This window comes from Echinops telfairi, unplaced genomic scaffold (genome assembly GCF_000313985.2).
Source record: "Echinops telfairi isolate 266 unplaced genomic scaffold, ASM31398v2 ScPeMD7_7404;HRSCAF=8442, whole genome shotgun sequence".
In the NCBI taxonomy this organism is placed as follows: Eukaryota; Metazoa; Chordata; class Mammalia; order Afrosoricida; family Tenrecidae; genus Echinops; species Echinops telfairi.
This window is the reverse complement of record NW_022111304.1, coordinates 2561245-2580498: the sequence shown is the minus strand read 5'-3', so window position 1 is coordinate 2580498 and position 19254 is coordinate 2561245. Positions and strand designations below refer to the sequence as shown.

General features: G+C 37.7%; 1 protein-coding gene and 1 long non-coding RNA gene across 5 annotated transcripts in view; both read right to left on the bottom strand.

Moving 5' to 3' along the window:
• LOC101660530 (cyclic AMP-dependent transcription factor ATF-7) overlaps positions 1–19254 on the bottom strand; it is a 92742-nt gene that overhangs the window by 54511 nt on the left and 18977 nt on the right. For 3 of the 4 annotated variants that reach the window (XM_004716873.2, XM_045296329.1, XM_045296328.1), the window contains exon 2: positions 13752–13820. In XM_004716873.2, the coding sequence (XP_004716930.1) occupies positions 13752–13799 (48 nt within the window). In that variant the 5' untranslated portion in view covers positions 13800–13820. Of the gene's footprint in view, positions 1–13751; positions 13821–19254 lie in introns of those variants that run through there. The other variant, XM_030887330.2, reaches the window with a different exon arrangement.
• Positions 5116–11003, bottom strand: LOC123522405. The gene is made up of 2 exons (XR_006680674.1): positions 10549–11003; positions 5116–5234 (listed from the first exon to the last, which is right to left on the bottom strand). It is a non-coding gene; the product is annotated as an uncharacterized LOC123522405 (long non-coding RNA).

Sequence of the window (19254 nt, the reverse complement as noted above, 5' to 3'; positions counted from 1 at the left end):
TCATGATCACACAGGCTGGTGTGCTTCTTCCATGTGGGCTTTGTTGCTTCTCACCTAGATGGCCGCTTGTTTATCTTCAAGCCTTTTAAGACTCCAGATGCTACATCTTTTGATAGCCAGGCACCATTAGCTTTCTTCACCACATTTGCTTGTGCACCCATAAAATGATCCTTTTAATCCATGCCCATTTTGGGGACCATGCCCAGCCAGGCATTTTCAGCTCTGAAGGCAAGAACTTGACTTGATGGGCAGAGGGGTAAAAGACAAGACTTCAGTTAGGTAACTCTGGTAGTGGAAGCATAGTCCATATTTGTACAATGAATCACTATCAGAGTCAAAAAGAAAAAGGTATATTTTAAGAAACTTCGCAGTGAAAGAAAAATACACTCAGACAAAAGAAATTTTGTCTGTGGTTGCCATAAATACCAACCACAAGACTTTCTTTATCCCTTTTGAAACTTTATGTGTATTTCTATACATCTTTATCATTTAAATGATTCCACATGAATATTGTCATGTATCTACTTAGTCATATATTTTCACTTACAATAACAAAAAGCATAATAACACAACATATGAGTTGAAAACAGTTCAAGGAAAAACAGAATTATAAGAATTAAAAATGTTCATGAATATTTTGAAGCCTCTTCGTATATGGAGGTATTTTGAAATTAAAGGAGAGGCTGGAGAAGAATTTTGTCACTCAACTGGCAAGATCCTTCATGTAGTCATGTCAAAACTTTCAGATAATAAATGAATTAGCAATCACTGAGCCGGCCCTACACCTCACTACAGCTTACAATATTTCTAAACACACTCTAATTTCACCTCGGTTTTGTTCTCTTTTTTACCGATCAATATGGCATCCACTAGATCAAAAGTCCCACTACACAAAGCAAGTTACCCAGATACCATCTTCTCCATTTTGGAAGCATATGGGCATAAAGTTCGGTGAGGAAGATGGGAATCTGAATCAAGAAGTGACGGTCTAGAAATCATAAAGATGCCACCACACTGCTTCTTGGAGCCTCTCAGTGGAGGGATGAAGCCATGATCTGCTACAAAATGGTAGTTGTTTACACCTAAGAGAAACAATGAGCCACACTGCAGTAGCATTTCCATGCAGATTTTTAAAAAGGACTGTAAATTAAGGCTGAGGCAGTTCTATAGTCTCTTCATTTTAGTGAAATGAAGTAAAAGAATGTTGATCTTTTTTTTTTTGCATTGACGAGCTCAGTTGTAGATCCAGTTCTCTTATAGCAGCCAGGTGCCTAGAACTGTAAGAAACTAGACAGAACTTACTTGACAGAATTTGTAACATTCAGAAAATAATCACTATCTCCACCCCCCACCCTCCAATATTAGGTATACACACACACACACACACACACACACCCACTTATACGTATATAGGTAGCGCTGAGTCATAAATGCCTTCATGGTAAGTGAGGGTCTTTCCCCTTTGCTAAGTGAGAAGACTGCAAAAAGGGATTTAGCCTAGCAGTTAAGGTACTGCCTCTGGAGTCAACCTGGGCCTGTGTTGAAGCTCCACCACAACATACTTTGTGATCTTACACAGGTTCTTTCACCTCCATAAGCCTTTGTTTCCTCAGCTCTAAAATGGGAATACTACCAAATCCTACCTCAAAGGGTAATATACCTATAAAGCACTTTTAAGTAGAACAGGATCAGAGCTCAGCTACTGATCATGGTAAATTTAAATAATTTTCTTTGTTTTTCATTCTCTCCTATTGCCCCCAAATGCACTCTGGATGCAAAGATCACTTTCCTGCAACTACATAAACACATTTCCTAAGTTGTGTATGTATGTGTAGGAGGTTAAATTTAAAAGTATTGTACTAGGGTTCCAGGTCATACGTGACCAGATTTAGCCCAAACAAAACATATTTAAACATGTCTCTGCAATCAATAGATGGCTGCAAATGTATCTTAGTCTCATTAGGTGCCTCCAAAAAAAAAGGAGGGATCTAGTAAAAAGTGGCTTGTGAGGGTACCTGCTGGGCCAGTTAGATTCAAGGCCAGCTCGGAAAGTCAGGAAGATTTTTTTTTAATTCTCAATGGATAACCTTGATATATTTTCTCAAAGGATATAGGATAATTAAGGGGGTTGATATAAAGTTCTAAGAAAACTAGAAAGTGGATTAATGAGAAAAGGGTCAGTAAAGTCTTAAAGGAATTTTTTTCCATCAGAACAATGCACCTGCTTATTCACTGAAGGCAGCAAGAGCTGTCCTGTGAGAATTTTGTTGGGAAACCTTACCCCATTCCACCCTACAGCCCTGATCTTGTTCCTTCAGGTTTCTTTCTATTCTCCAAACCCAGAGAACATTTAAAAGCAGCATAATTTGAGTTCCTTGAAGATTCCAAAACTTACCATTTTGACATGGTATAAATAGAAGAGTATAGAATTCTTTTTTTGGTGGGGAGGGGTTAGGAAATGGAAATACTGCCTTCAGAAGTGTATAATCTGAGATGCCACATGGATATGCCAAGGAGCAATAGCTTTACATTTTGATAATTTTGTTAATAAATGCTTTTTCACTTACCCTAAAATGACCTATTGGCCTGAACTAATTAATGTTAATCCTGAACATCAAGCTACAAATCCCTAATGTTCATTTTACCACTGTCAGTTCAACAAGTGAGGACAACAGTATTGAGGCCAAGAGTGGAAAGCTCTTATGTGTAGCGAAATCTAGAGAGTAAGGAGACAGTGTTTCCATAAAAAGAAGTCTTACCCAAGACCAGGGAACTAGAACCCTAAGGAAACGAGCAAGCTTGTGTCCTAGAGCTAAAAGCAAGCAGGCCATTCGCCTTTCCCCAGTGCATCAATCTAAAATTTCTAGAGCACCAAGGGTAGAAATGCTTTTTCCTTTTCCTCCCTCAAAGAGAACGAAGTTTGATCCAGTGTTTTAGGGGCCCTTTTTAAGCGTTACACTTTTTAATTAGTCTGTAGTAGGACATTGAGATATTCCCCAAACTAAGAACCAGACCTATTTGTCTTTGATACCCTCATACTTCACAGTATCTCCTTTGCTCGGGGATGATTCCACTTAAACTAGCTGTACGCTACTATCCTCTAACTCCCAATAAAAACTTTCCATTCCTTAATGCGCACACTTTAACTTATACTAAAGTGTGAATGACTACCTATATTTTTCTAGGAGCTTATTAATGCAGAAGTACAGGGGGCTTATTTTTGGAGAGGAACTCTTTCCTGTTGGTCTTCAAACTGCACTGATTTTTTTTCTCTCCCCATCACATATAAGCTGACCATGAGATGTAGAGAGAAAGGAGTCTTTATTGTGTACTTCCTTTTGCTTTACCCAGCCCTAGTACTTTGATTCCCAAGACAGATCCCATACAGTGTTTATCTCGTGGTTGCTCCCAATACTAAAACTATCACTAGGAAAGCCAGTTCCCAAAGCATTAGAGACACTGCCTTTAGAGAAGAAAGACTGGCCAGCCAAACCTCTCTGGAGTTTTAGAAGGATTTTGTACTTGTGAACTCCCAAGTCCAATTTCCTCTCTGCTTTTCTCTAACATTCCCAATCATGTGGTTTAACTTCTTAAAACTTAAAAAAGCAAACAAAAAACAAAGAAGGAAGATGGGTTAGTCAACGCCACCAAGTATAGTAGTTAAATAAGAGGCAAGATTAGTTGTAAAACAGAAATGCAAGATGTGAAGAAAAAAAAAAAAGACTGGAAGGGTTGAGCTCAAATTAAAGACAAAGAGGCTTGAGGAAGGGAAATGAGGAAAGATCACTCTCACAATGGCATTTCATAGCAACTGTTGTGCTATGTTAAACTAAAGCAAATGTTATTTCCTTCAGAGAAGAGAGGAGAGCCAAGACACTTGTAAGGGTCACTGAGATTCTCAGCAGAAAAATCACCACTGCTAAACCTCCGGTATATGACAAGTGTCACCCTTTCCCTGTGGCGAAGGAATCAGTCTGCCGTAACCAAGTCTGCAATCTGTGCCGATCTTTATGGCGGATTGAGCTATTATTTTTTTCAGAAAAATCAAGGGACAATTGCCCGGCATCCAAAGAAAATCTGACTCCTGGGAGGAGAACGGAAACTCTGATGCCTGAGAGGAGAAAGCTGCTTTTGCCATAGGACTATTCTCTCTGGAATAACATACATGGCTCTTCGAGAGACCATGTCTTTGATAAGCAGAGCTGCAACCCTGACAGCCAATCTGCTGAATGCCAAACAGAGCCCTCAGCTTTCCACGGCGACTCAGAGGACACGGCAAAGGCTGCAGATTTATTCTGCTAACTTTCCCTGCAGAGACACTCAAGTTTTTCAAAGGCAAAAAGGAAGAACTCTTTCCTTCCAACCCAGGGAATTTTAAATTTCACCTGGGATCTAAAGACAGGCTATGTTTGCTCAAAATCTGACATCATCTATGTGAACAACAAGATTTAAAAGCTGGAATGATGGCTGGCAATTTCCTTCTTCAGAGCAGAAGTTGATTCAGCTCTTCAATCTGCCAGCAGAACCAACAGTCACGCAGGGCACATGGTGTGCCAGACTGGGAATGGGCTAATTTCACAAAATTCATTCTCATTCTCTCTGTATTTCCACATGACAATTGCAAATAGTCCAGATTCTTACCAAATACAGCCTTAGGTAGTGTATTTCATTGCCCAAAGAAATTTCAAAGAAAAAACAAAGGCACTGTTATAAAGAGATAAGCCCCCAAAGCTTCCATCTTTTCTTCATGATCCCCTCAAATGCTTTCCTCCTAAAAATCCAATCTGTAACACAGCATTTTTTATGTGTGAGAAATTTTAAAAAGCAAATCTCTCTACAATAAACTATTACATTTCTCCATCATAATAGATATGCCATCTCTTCAAGATGAGATTTTGAAAGATACAAGCTTTGTACACATTCTAATTCCAAGCAAAAGTCCTGTGCTGTGATTTAAAGGATAGTCCATTTGGGGTTAGACAGATTTCAATTCTCAATAACAACCAAAAAGACAACTAGGCTTGAGATCACATTAAGATACCCAATTTCTGTTTATATAATATTTTTGGCAATCTTATGGTAAGCAAAGCAAAGCAGACAAAAACCTCACTACACTTTAGAGGTAATCAGTTCAATTTTTATTTTTAAAACACATATTGTTGTACTGAGCAGAGGAGGCCCTGGGATAGGCAGCGAAGCGAGGGCAATAGTAACAGCAAAAGAGCACACAACATCTGAAACAGAAAACAGAAACGTGATTGTGGTGATTTTCTTCTCCAAACACACACACAAGCTTTCCACAAAAATTAATGGCAAGAAGACAAAAATAAAAGCTGTTCTGTCTTACAAATAATATTGGTAAACACTGTAATTCTCACATTTGTAGACACCATCAAAGCGGGAAATTTAGCTAGGTGCCATACCAACACTGGCAACTGCGACCCTCTCCAAGGGTGTGCCGTTGGTTCTAGAGCCGCACGACCAAACCCTGGCTTTAACCAAAAGCGCTAGTTGAAGGGGCTTTTCTTGTTACACAAAGTCCAATTTAAAAGGGGCCTGCTGTTTTATTTAACTCCCTGGCATATGGTGGGAAAGCTTCCGTTTGCCCAGTCACAGTGCTTGGAGCAGAATGCTGACGTCCTCTTTCTTTTCAGAAAGAGCTTCCATACAGTATCTCACGCACCTTGTTCATATCACACAATTTATCGGTATTTCTTTTCCTTTCTAAATGGCCTGGAGGGAAGGCGAGCTCCACAGACACCATGTGTGGTTAGTAATGGCGCTTTTACTTGTCATTGTACAAAGCCTGTTAAATATTTACAACACAGACTGCAATATCTAGTCCTAAACACCCAGTTGTGAGCTTGAATTTTTTTAGAAATAAATCTATGACAAGTTTTCCCCAGCAAAATGCCAGAAGACTTTACTAACAGCTTCAAGAGACCCAGCAGGTCCAGAGGAGCAGTTATAGGCCATCTGGTGATTACTTATTATTATTTATACAGCGCTGTAGATGTACACACAGATGTGTTATGAATCCACACACGGAGCAGACCCTAACGAGGGCGACTGCTGAGCAAGTCAATCTGCATTCAAGAAACACGCTACCCAGAGAGAGGAAGCATACTGGCTGTTTTTAATCTGATGCATTACCTAGAAGATTATTTGCTCAAACAACGAAGAATTCTATCTAATGATGACAGCATCTTATAAGTCAACCCCCTAGCTGATTCGTGGATTTGCAAGGGTAGTAAAAGAAAGATTAACGAAGGGTAGGTTCTCAAGCAGTTCATAAAAGAATTAGAAAAGAACCCTTATTCTGATTTAAGAAGAACTGGAATAAGAGATCTTATTTTATTTTTTCTACCAGAAAAGCACTGAGAACAGTTTCTGGGCTTCCATTCCAAATAGCAATTTGTACCCAAAGGAAACAAGAGTGAATAACTGAAAAATTTCACCTTAGTTTCCTGAGTTTAACTGTAACTCCAATTTGGTTATACAGGGCCTTTGTTTTGTTTTGCTTTTTGCCAACTGTAGTATGGACACTTTTAATCTACTATGTTATAAGCAGCATAATAAATCTATCATGCAAAACAAAAATTACCAGCCATATATGTCAAAGGGCAAATGTCAGGAGCATTAGATCAGGTGCTTAAAAAATTGGATTTGAAGCCTGCTTTTAACAACTTTACATTAAAAATAATAATAAATCCCACTCCCAATTTTGCTATACACTACAAAACAATGGTCTGCTTCCGTCACAGGGTGACAAGAAACTACAGCATACTCAGAGTGGACAGAAATTTACTGCAAAATCAATGTATTATTACAACAAATAAGGTTAGCATTTGTCCTAATTGTGTATAATGCAGTGTATTTTCAGCTGCCTGACAGCATGCAGGCAGTCTTACCAGATGGGAACTGAATGCATTATTGAATGAAATATGAATTATTTACTAAAAATTTGAATTTTTTTAAACTCTTGGCAGGGGATGAAGAAGGAAGGCTTATTTGTCTTCCCGAAATTACCCTCACCTGTCGAAACATGTAAACATAATATATACCACCACAAATGGCATTTACCTACCACAGACATTTCTTCCTCTTGTTATTCTCCAATTCAAGATGCTCCCCTAACATAAAGTAATCATAACCAATTCATTCTTCCTTGCTTTTCTTTTGTGATCATGCCAGGTAATAGGGAAACTTGCCAAAGGGCTAGAATTAAAGATCTAGCATCCCATAACACCAGTATGGTCCATTTAATGGGAGGGTTGGGATAACAGGAATAAGTTCTGTAGATCTGTGTTATATAGGCAATAAAACATATACCTTTGTAGCATGCCAGCATTTAACCAATCATAGGAGCTATTTGTTGCCTCATATATTACAAAGCAATAGAGATTTAAGGGATAATGTTCATGAAGGCAGAGGATACAAAGCAATAAACAGCTTTGGAGGTTGGTTAAATGCCAAGTGAAGCCAGGACTACAGCACCATAAACATTATTCCTATTATATGACAAGATAAGAAGGTACAAGGAGCTGCCCTCAATCCTACCACAGCTAGGGCACTATCGCTATTCTTGGTCATAGAAAGGGAAAACGAGCCCAGAGGTCTCTGAGCTGGTTATGTTTCATGCTGCTGCAAAAAAGATACAACCAGAACTTTAACCTGGGCCTCACTGTCCTCTGAGAGAAGAGATCTGATAGTAAATATCCTCAGGGATGGGGTGGGGGGTGGCACAGAGTAACAGCATCTCAGGATTAGACAGGACAGAGCAACACTCAGAAGATGATTTCTTAAAAGGACACAAAGTTGATGTTGAGTGGCTAAAGAAAAACTTGTCTCAATGGTTAATAATAGGATGATACTGCCCATTAGTATCTCTGCAGAAGAAACGTGTTTTTGTTTTTAAGGAAACAGATAGTCTTAAAACTCTGACCAAAGGTTTGATTATGATTAGAAGAGCTACTTAAATCTGCATAATTTGGATGATAAACTAGTGTCATGTGACAAAGGGATAGGTGCTTGCTGATTCATGGTTGGGTAAGCATAAGAAATGCTAACCACAAGGTTAGTCTGAGGGAAGGATGGTTTGTTTCTGTAATGACTTACAGCCTTGGAAACCCCTATATATGGCCTTTATGAGTCAGGATCAATTCAATGGCAGTGGTAAAAATTGGTAAAAACTTCCAAAAGGTAGTTACCTAATAGTAACTCAAAAACCCATTGCCTGAGGGTGGGGGAGAAAAGGGAAAAAAGAGGAGCTGATACCCAGGGCTCAAGTAGAAAAAAATGTTTTGGAAATGATGATGGCAACATATGTACAAATGTGCTTGACACAAATGATGTATGGGCCGTGAGAAGAGCTGTAAGAACCCCCAATAAAATGATTTATTAAAATAAAAAATAAGATAAAACCCACTGCCATGGTCACCCCACGTGTTACACAGTAAGAACCGAACAACTTTATAGAAACCAGGCCTTTCTTTCATAGCACCACTGAATAGATCACTAACTTTTAGGTAAGCAGCCAATGGCTAACTGCTTGCTGGTACCATTCAGGGACCAAAATCTCCAAAAGATAAGTTATCTAAATGTATCCAAATGAAATGATACCTCAAATTCAAGAATACGGACAGAGGCATAGTAATTATTCTTCCTGCTTCCATAAATAATAAAACATTTTTTTTACCACCTAACATCATCAATCAAAGCATCCCCTAATGCTTTAAAAATTTAGATGACTTTCTGGATCCAGCACCAAATTATATTTCTATTATTTTGATAATAACACAATAGCAAAACAATTTTATAGTCACAATTTTTTAATTGATGTTATCCTATAAACATTCCAAAAATGCACACAATTCAAATTCAACCAGTCCTCTGCCAACATGGTATGTGGGGCATCATTTGCCTTAACAACAATAACCCATTCTCAAGAGGTAGCTCTATTAACTACTCCTGCTACATATTCCACAGAGAGGTTTTAGCAGGAATACCACTTTCCCCAAGTTCCTCTTCATGAGGGTGATGAAGCCTCAAGAGAAACAAAGTGTCTCAACAGGAGAACAGAAATGAGAGGGCTAGAGAGATGCTTTCACCTGTCTCTTCAGATAAGAATGCAGACAGCACAACTTCCAGCAGCCATCTTTTAAAAAAGCACATGCATCATATTTAGAACTCAGCTGTGTCACGTCAGACTTACTGTTGGGAAGTGGATCGTGAACAGACTCCAAAAATAACACTCATTAAAGACCTAGCAACCAAAACATGTTTATGTATCCATTGAAAGCCCGGTGGTTTTGATTATATGGTAGAGTGCATAATACACTCGTCTATTTTAGGTGAATTTTCCTTTCACCTTTCCTTAATATTAAGACTTACGATTTAAGGGCAAAACTTGGGCATGGAACGGATATTGAAATAATGCAAGAGTCCTGTTGTTTTATTATTATTATTTTAAGTATTAGACTCAAAATTTGTTTTCATCCTTTCACCTCTTTTTTGGTAAAAAGCCACTCTTTGAGACTTCTATGGCAGTTGGTTTTAAACCATGTATATTATAAAAATTATGATGACTCTAAGTCCTCGTTCCTAGAACTTCCATTGGCTTTATTTATTTGCCATTTCTAAAACACAGAATTAGAATCAATGACAGTAACTCATTAATACCTTGAAGGTCTCAAAGGATATAAGGAAGTTGGATGACTGGCCAAAGGTGGTCAACTTTTCCAAATTTGTATTCTTTGCCAGATTTTCACCATTTCATACAATATACAGCAATCACAATGAATCTTGTTATGATCTCACTCAAGAGTTATTTGTTAACAGACATTGGGAGAAACCTGTAAGAAGTCTAGCTAACCACTCACCTATAATCTCACCTGACCATAACATTTTGACAGGTAAAAAAGAAAAGGGATGAATCACACTACTTTCAAAATCTCAAATTGTAGCTTTCTATCCTTTTCCTATGAAGCAAGTAAACTGATTCTAAAAGAGGAAGGAAGCAATCTCTGTTAAGTGTCACACTCACCTTCCCAGTGAGTTGAAAAAACCTCCAACACCTAAGCCAGATGTTTTAAGGAACCCTAGTTGTCAAAATACCAACAAGTAATTCAGAAATGGGAAGAAGCAAGGGAAGGAAGAGGCTTAAGGAAAACAGAGAACAGCAATACAGGAAGGAAGCAAATCAAAAATCCCTATTGTTTTCCCATTTCTAATCCATTAAATTTCCAAACGTTTTTGGCCTACTACACCCTTTCAGAAAAAAATTTACTCAAAGCTCCTCTGGCAATTAAAAACTTCTGTAGGGGATTCAATGGGTGGGGGGTGGGGAGTAAAGGGGAGCTGATTATCAAGGAATTCAGGGAGGAGGAGAATGCTCTGAAATTGATTGTGGTAGCAACTGTACAATACTGCTTGATGTGACTGAGCTATGGAACGATGTATGTATTAGCTCCCAATAAGATGGTTTTGAAACAACAACAAACACTTCTATAGGTTAGCCCATATTCCAGGATGAAGTATAGTAGGTACCTGTTTTTGCAGCTCATCTCCTGGATCATTCTAGAGCCCCCAGAGGGTGGTATCACCAGACTAGAGGGTGGTATCACCAGGCTGGGAAACACTGCTCCAGGCTAAATAAATACACAACAAAAACTCTTTCCGGATGTCAGAAATTCAAGTGAATACTACTCTTAAGAGATACTATTCCTATTTTTCTTCCTCAAAAAGTTTAAGAGAAACTTTTCTTGTGTATTGATATATTTTTATCATTCATTTTTATTTCTTTAATAAGTCTGTTTATGTGTTTTGTGGCATACAACATTAAAGAGGGGTATAAATTAAGCACATCTTGCATAACCCACGTGGGCTACATGCCTCTTGCCACTCAGTCTATTTGGACTCACAGTGACCCTCGAGAACAGTCTAGAAGTGCTCACAGGATCTCCAAAGCTGCAATCTTCACAAAAGCAGACTGCCACATTTCTTTCCTGTAGAGCAGTTCAAACCTCGAGTTTGGACTTCAGTTAGCAATCCAGAATTTAACCACTGTGAAGCCAGAGCTACTTGTAGGATACATAAGCATTTCAAAATAAATGTTTAACCAAAAAACTCAAATCCACTGCTATCAAGTCAATTCTGACTTCTGTCGAGCCACTGTCCGATGTGGTTTCCCAAGGCTGTAAATCTTTAGACAAACAGACTGCCACATCTTTCTCCCATGGAGTAGCTGGCAGGTTCCAATGTGAACCTTTTGGTCAGCAGCTGAGCACTTAACTGCTGTATCATCAGGACTCCTGTATATATAGAGGAAGGTTAAATCAATACTTTTTTCTGAACTTATTTCTAATTTATTTAGACAAATTCATTTCCGTAGGCAATAAGTGGATAAAAATAATTGTAAATGTAAGAAAAACAAACCTCTTTCCCCCAAATGCAGGCTTTTAAAGTACAAGTAGTCCTCCACTTATGATGGGGTTCCATTCTAATGATTCAGATTTAAGCTGGTTCTCACATAAATCAAACACTTCTTTTTCTTTCCTCGTTTTCATTATTATTGTCTTTAATTAGCAACATCTCTTTATAATCTGATCTTTACTTGTCTTCAGGACTTAAGATTATTACATATAAACCTATCACATATACTCGAGTATAAGCCGACCCAAATATCAGCCGAGGCACCTAATTTTACCACAAACACTGCCTAAAATGTGCTGAAAAACTCGGCTTATACACGAGTATATACAGTAGATATAATATATACATGCATATTACTAATGATCAAACTTTAAAACACCTCAAACTCGATCCTGACTCAGTGACTCTAGAGGACAGGGTAAAACTGTCTCTATGGGTTTCTGAGACTGTAACTTCCTATGAGTACAAAGCCTCATCTTTCTCTCATTGCTAATGATAAGACAGAGCAAACCAAACACAGTAGTCAGTACAGCTGTAACTTGAATAGGTGGTAAACCAGGGTCTACCTGTAAAAAACCAGGTGAAAAAATAACAGGTATCAGGTATAGGAGTTGCATGTTGTTATTATGCTGCTGTTTATTTTCACAGAAAACTACAGGAAGAGTAGAAGTGCCTGTAGGATTTTCTAGGTTGTAATCTTTACAAGATTGCCAGGTCTTTTTCTGATAGAGCTACTGGTGGGTTCGAACAGTCATCTTTCTGATTAGCAGCTGAGTGCTTCAATATTGCAGGACCCCTTATGTGTGTCATAGTTACTGCACTAAGTACATTCTGACTCACCGTTAACCCCACATGGGATTTCCAAAACTGTAAATCTACAGGAGAAGACCGCCTCATCTTTCTTTCTCCTAAGGAGTGCCTGATGGGTTTGAACCACCAACTCGCAGGTAACAACCCAATGCCTAATTATAGAAGTCATAGTAACATCATCAAAGTTGTATACAAAACTTTGAAAGGATCATGTTTAGATATTTGCTTCAATAAAGCTGTCTGAAAAGTGAAACAGATTTATCCTATTTTCCCAACTGACTTCTTTATAGAAAAAAAACAACAAAATATAAACCACATGGGACAAAAATGCGATCAATAATAAAGTAAAAAGTAAAAAGTCTTGACAAGAAAGAAAATATACTCTAGGATGCTGAATATTGCAGACTACAATGTTGATTTCTTTTTTCTTTTTCTTTTTTAGTCTTTTCTCAAATTTTCAGCCTTTACTGGAATTTGAAATCTCTCTCCTGCCCAGTCCTTGTCACCATCGACATCTCATCTACCTCTCAACTTCCAATTCCTTGGAATCTCTGGAATTTAGTTCCTCCTTTTTGTCTACATATTTGTAATGTTTCATACAACTCGTCTGCTATTTTACATACCACCAGTAAGTGTCACTGGATAGTCACATGACATGTTCCTAAATGAACAATAACTAAACCCTTCAGAGTCTATACTATAAATTAACTAAGATATATAAGATTTTATTTGCTTTTTTTTCCTTTGTATTTTATTCGGCATCTTTTTGTGGAACATGAGAGTAGGGGAGAGTCTAGGAAGAATAATTAAGGTACAAAATAAGGAGAAAATGGGGGGCAGTTTCAATAAAATTATTTTATTAAATAAAGAATGATGAAAATATCAGACATACAACATACATGTATACAAACAAGTAGATGGCAGTTGACACATACAGAACGATGCATTACACAGAGTCAGGCAGGGAAAATGGCTAAGAAAGGTCAATGGTTATATCTATATTGGATTTGTCTTTCCTAATTTTCTAGATCAACACTCAAAAGAAACCAAACAAAACAAAAAATGTCATCAGTTTTTCTTATTTTAAAAGATCCATATAGACTCTGGCAAATCAGGATTCACAATGAAGAGGTGTATTTTCAAATGCCTCTCCAAATGTGCTAAGCACGCTTTTTTATCTATAGGAAGAGTGAGAAAATAATTCCAAACTTGCATTGTATTTAATGGACAGTATTAGAAAGGAGAGGAGAGCAACACGTATTCCTTAGCACTGTGTACTAGGAAAACAAACACCAGTAGAATAACAATATGGAAGAGAGCAAGGCAGATTTCATTACGGTAGAGTGCCTACACTTCCTCATAACTTGGATTTACACACTGCAAATCCTCTGATCTGATTACCTCCAGTGATCACGTAAAATACCGGCTTTAAACTCTTTGCCTCAGTGATAAAACAGCCACTTTGATTCACAACGAGACATTCACAATAAAGTATATTGTAAACGTACCTGTCCACAGCCTGGGGCATTGCACACAAACGGTCTGTCGTCTCCCATATTTCATACAGCAGTGCGGAGCTGAGGAGGGGGAGATGGGGGGGTGGAAAGTTATGTTAAATACGCTAGAGCCAAAAAAAAAAAATGCTTCAAAAATATCAAGCCCAGAAACAGGTGTCCCAAGAATGCCATTTATCAAAGCTGTAAACACAGGCTACTTTGGGGAGACCCATTAGACAGGTGGCATATGATCTACTGTGCCTCAATTGAAAATTTTAATTAGAAAAATTTAGGCTTAAATATTCAAGGAATTTTAAACCTTTTGCTAGCCTTTTTGTTTTAGGCTACAGTATATAGCACCCTTCTCCAGTGTGCTGAATTACAACCAGTGCAGTACCCCGTGTCAATAAATCCACTGAACGCTCGATGCGGAAGCCATATTTTTAAACTAGAGAAGACCAAAATTTGTCATTTAATTAATTAAGGGATTATAGGAGGGGTGCTCCATTTTACAAGGCCATAATCTGGCTCCCTGGTGTATAAACTACGAGCTTGTTGGCAAGAGCCGTTTATCCCAGATTATTGCCAAAGAAAACAAAGCACCCATCCTATTGGGCTACATGGGAAATGATTTTCATTAATAAAAAAATAAAAATAAAAACCTTCTCTCCCCAGTGGGAGCCTCCTTCTCCCCCGACCAATCGTCTGTGGCAAATGGAGAAATATCGGTGCCCTTCCCCCTCTGATTCTATTTATGGCTAGGTTTTTAAAAGCAGCAATAAAACAAATGTCGACTCTTTGGGGGTTTACTGGGTGAATATGTTCCGGCTGTTTGTGCTGCTCTCACCCAGAGATCTTGGGCGGCTCTGATGCAGCCAACAGATGTGTGCTGCTGCGGGGCAGAAAAGAAATGACACTAAAAGGCATCACCACCCATCCCCTCTATTTCGATGAAGAATTTAACAGGGTTTCTACTGTTTGTTTAATTATTAAAGTTCAGCTCTTGAAACGTTGATTGAAATGATCTGTCAAAAGCAGTAAGCCTAATCCAAGTGTGTCACAGAGATTTCTCATAAACCATACCCCAACTAAGAATAAAAACAGAGATGGAGATGGGCAAGAATAAGAAATGCAAATGAGAGCAAAGATATTCCGAAGTCACAAACAGTATTTTAGAAGTGTGGGAGAGAAAAGGAGAGGGTAAGAGGAAAACAGCCTTTAGAATATAAACTCTTAAAAAGCATTTTCAAAGATCTTTTCGCAAGAGAAAAGGTTTATGATATATGAAAAATGGGACGATAAGAGAGGAAAAATACTGTTAACCGAATTTCAAATTTTTATTTTAGAAATAGACCAAAATATCAAGTTAACCTCAGTCAGACCTGTGCTAAAAAAAAAAAAAATTACAGTGCTAGACTGAATCTGGTAATTGGAAAACCAGGCTTAAAACCCTGAGGGTGGTTAGGTAACATCTTTCCTACTCTCTCAAGACTCACTCTGGGGTTGAAAATCAGTATTTCTAGTTGTCTGATCAGTAATTCTACAACTAATCGGTGTTTAAAATTGTGGGTGTCCCATAAAATAGAAAGGACTTTTTGGTCATCTTTCAGTGTGATAGGAACAGGGTCTAACTACGAAGAAAACTGATGTTGCAACATTGCTGTAATGGAAGCGAGTCTGTATATACATCCGGTGTACACAGATTTATATCACATTTAGCCAAGATAAATTGTTTCAATAAATTCTGCTCCTAGGAGAGAATAGCTCAAGCTGATGATTGGGTACTGGGAAAATGAGAGCTTCATTCTTCTTCACACAGCCTCAGGACAAGGGGGCTTTCTGTTTGTTTTAAATACATGATGATTTTTTTAGCACTTTCTGGAGCCACAGCATAACACAGAAAAATAAATACAAATAAATAAAAGAGATGAAGGCCATTATGACTAAAAACTCTGAGCATTTTCAGAAAGCAGTCGTCTCTGGAAAAATTCCTAATGACTGCTGTGCTGGAGATAATTTCACTTCCTAGTCCCAGAACCTGCTTTCCAAATATCACCATGAAATGAGAATTTTATTTCAACCAGGTCCTCTAACATATTTCAACCAAGAAGTAAACTATAAGGGCTAGAGCAGAAACCAAGCAGGGTTTCTTACCTTTTATCTTGGTTCTAGGATTCGGGGCTCTTAGGGGAAGAAAAGAATACTGAGAAATGGTGTTGTGCTGTGATAGAAGGTGGTTCAATACATTCTGGAATAGCTTCCTTCCAACCACAAAATTAAAAATTTAACTTGACTTTGCACAATCACATCACAAAGTATCACTTTCACATATTATTAAATTATATCCTTACTAGGAAATGGACATGAAAACTCACGATTTTCTGAAAGCCAAAACAAAAACCTCAAAGACAAGAACAACACAAAAACTGGAGGGGGGCATCGAAAGGTAACAAAAGTAAGCATTTTCATTCTCTTGAATATTCAAATCTGACTTTCCTTCTCACTGACTAGGATTTCCCGCTTCCTTTTATGTGTTGGTTTTTGTCTTGTCATTTTCACCAAAGGGAGCTCACAATGGGTGAAAGAAAGCCTTCTTTCTCAAACACCCACAATTATGCTTTTTCTTTTTGAAGATCATTTATTTTATTGGGGGCTCTTAAAACTCTTGTTACAATCCATACATCAATTATATCCAACATATTAGTACATATATTGCCATCGTTCTTTTCTAGACGTTTAGTTTCTATTAAGCCCTTGGGATCAGCTGCCCCCACCCCAATTATTTTTAAACCATTCCCTCAGTCTTGTGTCCCACATAATTTCCCTAAGTCTTGTCTTATTAAAAAAAATTCACTTTCTAATTAAATATCAGTGATGTTAATTTTTTAAAGTATTTAACAATGATGATGACCAATGTTCCCATAAAAAGAAAAAATCCAGCTAACATCTCTTTTAAAAAATTTCCAAGCTGCTGTCATCAATTGCTACAGAAAAAGGATGCTATTGCTAATTTCTACATATTAAAATAAGCCTCTAACTGTAAGAGATCAAAGTGATGCCATCTCAAAAACAAAATCAACACATTTCTGTGGTATAGCAGACTGAAGCAAGAAGTGAAATCATCTTGAATAATGATGTTGCTATTCACTTGAACGGAACTCACAGTGCATCTGTAACTGTACTACCTGACTAGCAAGCCCTGTGTCTGGGCATGGCACTCAGTCTGTCCTCTGCTTCTGGATCTATTCTGAAGGATGACACTCAACTACTCTATACAACTGAACAATGACAGGAGGGGAAACACACATTGAGAGGCATTGCCAAGGGGAAGAAAGATGCTTTCAGGTTGGATCTTAGAAGCTGAAAGGAAAACTAGAATGTATACAAAGACTATACTAGAGGCCAAGGTCTACAAAATAAAATATTCATGTGGTCAAAATCATTGTAATGCACAAATATTACCAATTATCATTTTCTCAAAAGAAAGAAAATCGGTAACTAAGATAATTTCACAAGATTTATGCCAATTTTGTCAGCATGAGAGCTAGATTCTAAAATAGTCATGTACAAATGTGTAAGAAAGAAAATAGAATACACACTATCTCTCATATGAGTTGCTGCTGAGTTGATTGACTCATAGTAATCCTGTATGCACACTGCAGAATTGTCCCATAGGGTTTTCAAGGCTATAAACCTTTAGAAACAGGTCGCCAGGCCTATCTTCTGAGGTGCTTCTGAGTAAGTTTAAACCACCAACCTTTCAGCTAAAGGTTGTGTGCTTAATAATTTGCACCATCAATAATTCTCTGTATATAATATAGATTTAATTTTTTTTTAAAAAGGAACTATAGTAGAATTAGTCCCTGAGCTTTGCAAAATCAATTCTCTGAACCTGGCTGTGATGCTTTTTCTTGCAACCAACTAATATTACTAAATAAGAAGGCCCAGCCTTAAGTAAGGAATAATAGCCATGTACAAACACACTCAGGAATGCGTCCTAGGTGGCTAATGACAAAAAGCAGATATTGCTGTGTATAAAAAGTAAACCAAATTCATCACCATCAAGTTAATGCCGACTCACAGGGACCATACAACTGCCCCAGTGGGTTTCCAACACTGTAACTCTTTATGGGAGTGGAAAGGGTATAAGCATCTAAGTATCAAAGATCCATAAAAACCAGGAAAAAGCTTAAATTAATAGTTATTCATTTATTCCATTCACAAAACATTGCTAAAAAACTACTAAGTACCATGCAAAAATAAAGCAAAAAATAAAGCAAAAAAAAAAAAAAGACATAATCCGGTGTTATCTATACATTTTAAAAATAGTCTTACAAAAAAAGAATCACCCACTTTTCTGATGTGAAAGAAACAACATAAATGGTAAGAATGATAGTTTAATTCACAAGCTCAATTAGTGAGATTGAGCCTATTATTTAGATTTATTGGTATTACTCCTACTGTTTATTACTGTCTATCAAATTACTTTGCTAGCAACCCAGGGTTAGATAAGAGCACAAAAGAGAGATCTTGATAAAAGATTGTTTGAAATTAATAACCAAAAGTTACTTTTTGGATCATATGCATTGTCAGTTTTTAAACTCATTAATTCACAACACCTACTACATGTTCTCGGTCCCAGGAATGAAACTGATAAGTTTTCTGCCCTCATAGGGCTTACTCACTTTGCAAAATGAATAGACAAACAAAATAATTTTAGACTTAGAGCATATGGTTGGAGCCCTGGTGGCATCAGTGGTTTGAAACCACCAGCTGCTCGGCAAGAGAAAGATGAAGCTGTCTACTCCTGTGAACAGATAGTCTCAGAAACCGAAAGACGCAGTTCTACCCTGTCCTACAGGGGCGCCATGAGTCCGCATCACTGGACGGCAGTGAGTTTGGTCTGGTGTTTACAGAGAGGCCTGTTTGAGTTTTATGAGTGAAAAGGAAGTGGCTATAACTGGTTATGAACGAAAGTAGAGTGGGGTAGAACATAGCAACCTAGGCTCACATCTAGGTGGCACACTTGGCGGCTACAGATCACAGCCTTGGAAACTGTATGGGGTGATTCAACTCTGTGCTACAGTCATTAAGAGTGGGGACAGACTCTAGGGCGGGAAACTTCAGGAAGCCTTTCTTGTCCAGACATACATAGTACATGTCCATTAAATATCTACTTAACTGGAAGTCACTATTCCAGGATACCTAGCTGAAATTTTACACTTTCTGTAGAAAGTTATTGAGTCCACAAAATGTTTGCTATGCATGTCTATGTATTTAAGGTATACATACTTAAAACATATTAAATACATATTTACAACCACTTTGTGCCTAGAACACATTACATGACTACAATCAACCAATTACATTATTTTCTTATCATCTAAATTACCTAAGGGAAGCTCTTTAGTTTTTTATTAGAGTGCTAAAAATGGAATGGAGGAAGGTATTTGTCAAGTTAACCCTTAACTGAACCGGGAAAATAAAACCTTGCTCAGAGCTATTAAGATATATT